Raw genomic sequence first — 8,253 nt, forward strand, 5'->3', positions numbered from 1 at the left:
CAGGGAAAGGTTCACCAGCTGGCCTTGACCCTGAGGGAGGCCATGGCAAAGGGAAGGTGTGTTCATGTTGCAGGAGGACATGCCCTTGGGTTAGTTACCTCAGGACACGCTGGCCCCAGGGACTGAAGAACTTAGGAAATAGTATTGAGAAATCTGGGGCAGCTCCAGGGAGGGGAAGGCCACCGGAGCTGTGGGCTGGGCTGAGGTGGACGGGGGGGGGGGGGGGGGGGGGGGGGGCGGGGGGGGGAAAAAAGGGGCGCCGGCAGGAGCTGGATAAAAGGCAGCCTCCAACAGCCTCCGCTCATTCCCTCCCAATCCTCTCCCTCCATCCCTCAGTCCCTCGGTCCCTCCACTGGCCCTGCACCATGGGGCCTGCCTCAGGCCCCAGCCTGCTGCTGCTGCTGGCCAACCTCCCCCTGCTGCTGGGGGAGCCCTTGTGAGTGGCCACGACCCCTTCCCCAACACGGTTGCTTCTGAGGTTGGAGTGGGTGTTTGTGGGGTCAGGTCTCAGGAGAATTCAGGGTGCATTTGGGTGCCTGTGGAGGTAGGGGCCAGGGGGTTGGGCTGTTAATGAATTCGGGCTGCCTGTGAGTTCAAGAGTTCATGAGTTGGGTGTTTGTGGAATTCAGGGTTGTGATGGGGGGGTGTTTCTCCAACCAGGGGTCTGCGGGTCTAGGGTGCATGGGGTGTGCTGTTCAGTGATTCTGCCGCGGTAGTGAAGGCCTCGAGATCTGACCGCATGGGGATTTGGGACTTTCCCGACGTGTGGGTGAGGGTTGGGATGCCGGGTCCCTAGAACAGCATCCCCTGCCCCCACCTGCTCCTGCAGGTTCTCCATGATCACCCCCAACATCCTGCGGCTGGGGAACGAGGAGACCGTGGTGCTGGAGGCCCACGACCTGAACCAGAATGTTGAAGTCATGGTCACCGTCCACGACTTCCCGGCCAAGAAGCAAGTGCTGTCCAACGAGAAAACAGATCTGACCAGCGCCAATGACTACATGAGCACCGTCACCATCAGGGTGGGTGCACCTGCTGATGCCCCAGCCCTCTCTAAGCCCCTCCCACGTCCTTCTTCCTGAGACTCCTCCTTCAACTAGCCCCTCCTATCCTGAGCCCCTCTCCACTGTGAGGTCCTCTGAGCCCCCTGTCTGATTCCCCCTTCTTATCCCCCTCTCTGACCCCTACCGCCTCTCTAGCCCTTGGTCCCTCTCCGAGTAGCCATCCTCTCCCAACCTGGGCACACCAGGGAGACCAGGAGTGCTGGGCAGGTGCTATTGGTAGGAGGGGCAGGTGTGGGCCCCACTGAAGGCCTGGGGGCCGGATGTGGGCAAGGGGCCCAGAAGGAGACCCCTAATGATCCTCTGGTCCACCCCTAGATCCCAACCGACAAGGAATTAATATCAGAGAGGGGAAACAGATTCGTGACTATCCAGGCGGACTTCGGGGCCACCGTGGTGGAGAAGGTGGTGCTGATCAGCCCTCAGAGCGGGTACCTCTTCATCCAGACAGACAAGACCATCTACACCCCAGGATCCACAGGTAAGGGGCTGGGCAGCGGCTGGAGAGGGCCAGGGGCCAGGCTGCGGGGAGGTGCAGGGCCTCACCCACCGTCCCCTTTCTCTCCCACCACCTCCCAGTCCTCTATCGGATCTTCACCTTGGACCACAGCCTGCTGCCCGTGGGTCGGAGTGTTATCGTCGTCATCCAGGTACCAGCCAGCCAGGGCCCCAGATACGCCCAGAGCAGAGACTCGGGGAGAGACAAAGAGATAGAGAGAGACAGAGAAAGAGACTCCAGAAAAGGCATACCTGAAGAGACCTAAAGGCAAAGAGATGTGTAGAGCCACAAACACAGAAAGAGTCCTGGAAACAGGGAAGAGATACAAGGGATACCATGTGGATTCTGGCTCCAGATAAATCTCTGATTACTGCGTGACTCCAGAAAGGTCACTTCACCTTCCTGGGCCTCAGTTTTCTCATCTGAAGTTTGGGGTGGCGGATAAAACCTATGTAGTTCATTCCGCCTCCTGCAGCCAGAGGGCGCCCGCGAGCACCCAACTCAGGTCCTGTCCTCCTCTGCCCAGAGCGCTCCAGGTGTTCCCACCTCCCTGGCGTAAAAGCCTAAGTCCTCCTGTGGTCCCCAAGGCCCAGCACGACCTGCCCTGTCCCCTCTCTGTCCTCCCCTCCTCTCTCTCTTCCCCTTACTCACTCGGCTTCAGCCACATGGGCCTCCTTGCTGTAGCTCCAACTGCCATGCAGGACCTGCCCCAGGACCTTTGCACACGTTGTTCCCCTGTACCCAGAAAACCCTCTTCCTCCAAATACCCACACTGCTTGCCCCCCTCACGTCCTTCAAGTCTGCTCAAATGTCACCAATGTCCCAGTTTTATAGAGAAGCCTCCCTGAGCTTCCTATAAAATTGCCACCCCCTCCCCCTCAATGTACACACACCACAATCTTTTCCCTTCTTGTCATCTCCTCTTGGCATCCTAACAGTTGGGTTTATTCATTTGCTAATTGCCCCCTCCCCCACCTCCACAGAACCTAAATTCCACATGGGAAGGGATTTTTTTTTTTTAAAGATTTATTTATTTGAGAGAGCGAGAATGAGAGAGAGAGAGTACATGACGGGGGGAGGGTTAGAGGGAGAAGCAGGCTCCTTGCTGAGCAGGGAGCCCGATGCGGGACTCGATCCAGGGACTCCAGGATCATGACCTGAGCCGAAGGCAGTCGCTTAACCAACTGAGCCACCCAGGCGCCCCTGGGAAGGGATTTTTATCTGTTAGCTCAGGGCCTTATCTCCTGAACCCAGAAAGTGCTTGGCATATAGGGAGAAGGGACGAAGGGGGGAGGGAAAATGGAAGGAGGAAGTGAAGGAGGGAGGGAAGAGGTGGGTCTTTCTCAGAGAATCATCATGAGCATTTCTTGAAATCATGCAAAGGTAACAGGGATCAGGTTCTGACAGCCGTGAGCTGATTTTGGGGGTCAGTGGAATTTGTGGGGACCGGCCAACACACACGTCTAATGGCACAACCTTGGCCCAGTTCCAGTCGAATGTCGCCTCGTACCAACAGGAATCCGTTATCCACAATTACCCCAATCTCCCAGAGGAGCCAGAAAGCCAGATGTTTACATGATGTCTCCTGACGTTTCATTATTGGCAACAAATGAAATAATGTGGATTTGGTCGAACCACATGTAATTGCTATCCTTGTAGGTCAAAGAGTCGAACATAGGCAATCCTTTGTGGCTCAGCACCCACAAAATGCTTACCACAGAGTCCTGCCCAAAGTAGGTGGTAAATGCTAGTTATTGTTAGTATTCAGACAGACACCGATGATAGTGAGCTCCGGCTTACATTAACCAGGTCCCAAGCCAATGAAGTAGGGGCTCTATTTATCCCTTTTTCTAGATGGGCACATTGAGCACAGAGAGGTTAAGGAACTTGCCCAAGGTCACACAGCTCATAAATGGCAAAGCGGAGATTTGAATCCAGGCCGACTGACCCAAGTCCACGTTCAAAACCAGTAGTCGTGACACACAGAGAGTGGCCAGACACAGAGAGGGAGAGGAGAACCTAGGGGTTAAGCCTGATCTCTAAAGAGACACACCCTCCCTGTCTCCACAGACCCCCGACGGTGTTCCCATCAAGCAGGACTCCCTGTCTTCTCAAAACCAGGTTGGCATCTTGTCCCAGTCTTGGAACATCCCGGAGCTGGTCAAGTATGTCAGGCCCTCCTGGAGGGGATTCCCTATCCCAAGGGAGGGCGTGGGGGCATGTGGGGCTCACTCGCCTGCCTTCCCCCACAGCATGGGGCAGTGGAAAATCGAGGTCCACTACGAAGATGCCCCGCAGCAGGTCTTCTCCGCTGAGTTCGAGGTGAAGGAATATGGTAAGAGGAGGGAGTCCGGGTGGGGGCCCCCGTGGCGCCAGGCCCCAGTGCTGGTGTCCTACTGGTGTGTCTCTTCCCCCAGTGCTGCCCAGTTTTGAGGTCCAACTGGAGCCTGAAGAGAAATTCTACTATATCGATGACCCAGAGGGCCTGGAGGTCACCATCACAGCCAGGTGAGGGGCTGGGAATGGGGCCAGGTGGTAGGATAGGTGAGGAAGGCAGGTGAGGGGGCAGGTGAGGGCCAGATGAGGATCAGGTGAGCAGCCAGGGGGGGAGCCGGGTGAGGGCCAGGTGAGGGGCTGGGTGAGGGACCAGATATGGACCAGGTAAGAACCAGGTGAGAACCAAGTGAGGGACCAGGGGCTCTGCAGGAGGAGTGAATGGACGTTTGGAGGGAGGCGTGCCTTTCAGGAGAGGAGCACCTGAGACTCTCTTGCCTCTCAGGTTCTTGTATGGGAAGAATGTGGATGGAACAGCCTTCGTCATCTTTGGGATCCAGGATGGTGACCACAGGATTTCGCTGGCCCAGTCCCTCACCCGTGTTACGGTGCCCTGCCCCTCTGAGCCTCCTCCACTCTGAACTTCCGCCCTCCCCCACCCTCACCCCTCACCCCTCCCCCTTTCTGAGTGTCCTTTCCTCTTCCCAGATCGAAGATGGCACTGGGGAGGCCAAGCTGAGCCGAAAGGTCCTGCTGGACGGGGTGTACCCCTCCCAAGCAAATGCCTTGGTGGGGAAGTCCTTGTACGTGTCAGTCACCGTTGTCTTGCACTCAGGTGAGGCCTGGTCTGAGCGCAGAGGCCCAACTGAGGGGGGAGGCCCAGTCTGAGGGCAGAGGCCCAGAATGAGGGTGGAATCCAGTCTGAGAAGGGAGAGGAGAGGCCAAGTCTAAGAGAGGAGATCCAGATGAAAGTGATATCCAGCTTGACAAGGGAGGCCCAGTCTCAGCGGGGAGGCCCAAAATGAAGGTGGGATCCAGTCTGACAGAGGAGGCCCAGTCGGGGTGGGGGGGAGGCCCAGTATGAAGGTGGGATCCAGTCTGACAGAGGAGGCCCAGTCTGAGGGGGGAGATCCAGAATGAAGGTAGGATCCAGTCTGACAGAGGAGGCCCAGGCTGAGGAGGGAGACCCAGAATGAAGGTAGGATCCAGTCTGACAGAGGAGGCCCAGTCGGGGCGGCGGGAGACTTGGTATGAAGGTGGGGTCCAGTCTGGAGGGGTGGCCCAGGAATATGCCCTCATGGCTGGCCCCCTCAGGCAGCGACATGGTGGAGGCGGAGTACAGCGGGATCCCCATCGTGACCTCCCCCTACCAGATCCACTTCACCAAGACACCCAAGTACTTCAAACCAGCCATGCCCTTTGACCTCATGGTGAGACCCAGGGTGGTCCTGCAATCCCCCATCTTGCTCCGGAGCACTGGCTACATCTCTGGGTCCATCTACACCCCCTCCACCTGCCCCTGCACCCACAGGTGTTCGTGACAAACCCTGACGGCTCCCCAGCCCGCCACATCCCCGTGGAGATCACAGGCACCAAAGCACAAGCCTTAACCCAGGAAGATGGTGTGGCCAAGCTGACCATGAACACACCCAAGAACCCGCAGCCGCTGCTCATCACCGTGAGTCCTCACCCACCTGGGGCCCCATTCCAGAGAGCCAGAGAACTGTATTTACACAGAGGGACCCTGCCCGCTGCCCACAGCCATCCTGCCACCTGCAGAGTGGGGCCCTTTTATTTGCATAAAGAGATCATGTCACTCATATAGAGATATTTTCATTCACACAGAGATGTTTTCATTTGCAGAGAGGAGTTCTCGTCTGCACTAGGGGTCCTTCTGGCTGCTTAGCTATCTTAGAAGGATCATTGTGATTATATTCAACCCACCTAGATAATCCAAAACAATCTCCCATCCTCTGATCCTTAATTTAATTCCATTTGCAAAGTCCCTCTTGCCACAGAAGATACCATATTCACAGGTCCCAGGAATTAGGACAAGGACATCTTTGGGGGGCCAGCATTCATCCCTCTTTCCTTGCGCAGGTAAGCACGAAGAAGGATGGTATCCCACAGTCTCGACAGGCCACCAGGAATATGGAGGCCCAACCCTACACCGCCATGGGCGACGTCAAAAACTACCTGCATCTCTCCGTGCCTCGCTTGGAGCTCAAGCCAGGGGAAACCCTCAATGTCAATTTCCACCTGCGAGCAGACCCCAACCGGGAGCGGACCATCACCTACTACACCTACTTGGTCCGTGGCTTCCTAAGATCCCAGGCACCCCCCCAGCCCCCCCCACAACCCCCCCCACAAGCTGCTTCTCCAGCACTCCCAAGCCCAGGTCGCCCCACTCCCTCCCACCTTGCTGATCCTTATACCAACTTGTTCCCCCCAGATCATGAACAAAGGGAAGATTTTGAAGGTGGGCCGCCAGAAGCGGGAACCTGGCCAGGACCTGGTCGTCATGCCTCTGACCATCACTACGGACTTCATTCCTTCCTTCCGCCTGGTGGCTTATTACACACTCATTGACAACAAGGGCCAGAGGGAGGTGGTGGCCGATTCCGTGTGGGTGGATGTCAAAGACTCCTGTATGGGCACGGTAAGCTTCCCAAGCCTTCCCCTGCACCCAGCCTGGGACTCCCCACTTGGCCAGTGCTTTCTCGGTCTCTGCCTCTCTCCAGCCTTCCGGGTGGGCTCTCCACGGTGGTCATAGCGTCTCTGCCTCTGTCTTCTCCTTTCCCAGCCCACACCTACACCCCCCCTTGCTCCCCGTGCACCGCTCTGTTTCAGCCTCGGGGCGGGGCCTCTCTTGCTCCCGCGTTCTCTCTCTCCTGGCCTTCCTGCCTTCGCTCCCTCTGGCTCCAGCAGCACCACAGCTGCCCTCGGCTGACCGAGATCCGGCCTGGCAGCGCTGACCCCTCACTCCTGCCCCACCCCGTCCACCACCGCCCCCCCACAGCTGGTGGTGAAAGGTGGCAGGAAGGACGAGAGGCCACACCTGCCTGGACAGCAGATGATCCTCAAGATCCAGGGTGACCCGGGGGCCCGAGTGGGGCTCGTGGCGGTGGACAAGGGTGTGTTCGTGCTGAACAAGAAGAACAAGTTGACTCAGAGCAAGGTGCGCCCCCGGCCGCTACGGTCCGGTGGAAGGCAGCAGAGGCAAAGGGGTGGCGTTGGGTTGGGGTGGCGGTGGCGCTGCGGAGGGCACCGGAAGGGGGGTCAGGCGTGGGCTGGAAGGAGGTCAGAGCGGACACAGGTGGGCTGGACGTTAAGGCTGCAGAAGGGAGTGCGGATGGACAAGCCCACGCTGGGGGTGGTCGTGGCCACGGCCGGGTCGCAGCTCTGAGACGGGTCTGGGGACGAGAACGGAGGGGTGGGTGGGCGCGTTGGCCAGGGGGTGGAGGCCGAGGCCGTGACCCCTTTGGGTCCCGCAGATCTGGAACGTGGTGGAGAAGGCAGACATCGGCTGCACGGCGGGCAGCGGGAAGGACTATGCCGGGGTCTTCACGGACGCAGGGCTGGCCCTCAAGACCAACAAAAACCTGCAGACGGCCCAGAGGACAAGTGAGCGCCAGGGAGGGCAGGGTGGAGGGCAGGGTTCTGGGGTCAGGCGGCCCCGGGTTCAAGTCCTGCCTCCGCCACCACCTAGCCAGCCACTGCTTTCTGAGCCTCGGTTTCCTCCTCTGTCAAATGGGAGCAACAACTCCCCTCCCTCGTGGCTACTGAGAGGAGTACATCGAGGACTCATGGTCGGTGCTTAATCCATCCCGTTGCTGTCCGCCTGCCCTTCAGCTCTTGAGTGCCCCAAACCAGCCGCCCGGCACCGCCGCTCCGTCCGGCTCATGGAGAAGAGGCTAGACAAAGGTGGGAGCCCTGCCCGCCCCCTGACCCCTGCCCACACGGGGCCCCAGCCAAGGAGGGAGGCGGGCAGGGCCTGGCCATGGGGTCGGCCTCCCCGCGGGGCTGTCCCGAGTTCCTCCTGCTTCAAGGCCCCGGGCTGAGGGCATGACGTGAGGTCTGTGCCCCCCACAGAGGGCCAGTACCCGCTGGACGTGCGCAAGTGCTGCAAGGATGGCATGCGGGACAACCCCATGAAGTTCCCCTGCGAGCGCAGGGCCCAGTTCATCTTCCACGAGGAGAAGGAGCGGTGCGTGAAGGCCTTCCTCGACTGCTGCAACTATATCACCCAGCTGCGGCTCCAGCACAGCCACGATGGCCCCCTGGGACTGGCCAGGAGTGAGTCTGCTGTGGGGCGGGGGCGGAGGGGACGCTGAGGATGGAGGGGCCTGCCTGAGGGGGAAGGGGGCCTGTCTGAGGGAAGAGGGGGCCTGTCTGAGGGGGAAGGACCTGTCTGAGGGG

At 59.0% G+C, this 8,253-nt stretch overlaps 1 protein-coding gene across 1 annotated transcript in view; it reads left to right on the top strand.

The window, feature by feature from the left end:
* Nucleotides 1-313: 313 nt before the first annotated feature.
* C3 (complement C3) overlaps nt 314-8,253 on the top strand; it is a 38,364-nt gene continuing 30,424 nt past the window's right edge. Inside the window, exons 1-17 of the mRNA XM_021705451.1 lie at nt 314-436; nt 830-1,022; nt 1,380-1,542; nt 1,641-1,711; nt 3,631-3,725; nt 3,813-3,895; nt 3,978-4,068; nt 4,340-4,442; nt 4,543-4,669; nt 5,149-5,264; nt 5,366-5,512; nt 5,935-6,144; nt 6,287-6,493; nt 6,854-7,012; nt 7,329-7,458; nt 7,687-7,758; nt 7,927-8,130. Coding sequence (XP_021561126.1) covers nt 366-436; nt 830-1,022; nt 1,380-1,542; nt 1,641-1,711; nt 3,631-3,725; nt 3,813-3,895; nt 3,978-4,068; nt 4,340-4,442; nt 4,543-4,669; nt 5,149-5,264; nt 5,366-5,512; nt 5,935-6,144; nt 6,287-6,493; nt 6,854-7,012; nt 7,329-7,458; nt 7,687-7,758; nt 7,927-8,130 — 2,242 coding nt within the window. The 5' untranslated portion in view covers nt 314-365. The remainder of the gene's footprint in view (nt 437-829; nt 1,023-1,379; nt 1,543-1,640; nt 1,712-3,630; nt 3,726-3,812; nt 3,896-3,977; nt 4,069-4,339; nt 4,443-4,542; nt 4,670-5,148; nt 5,265-5,365; nt 5,513-5,934; nt 6,145-6,286; nt 6,494-6,853; nt 7,013-7,328; nt 7,459-7,686; nt 7,759-7,926; nt 8,131-8,253) is intronic.

Source organism: Neomonachus schauinslandi, chromosome 1 (assembly GCF_002201575.2).
Source record: "Neomonachus schauinslandi chromosome 1, ASM220157v2, whole genome shotgun sequence".
NCBI classification, from domain to species: Eukaryota; Metazoa; Chordata; class Mammalia; order Carnivora; family Phocidae; genus Neomonachus; species Neomonachus schauinslandi.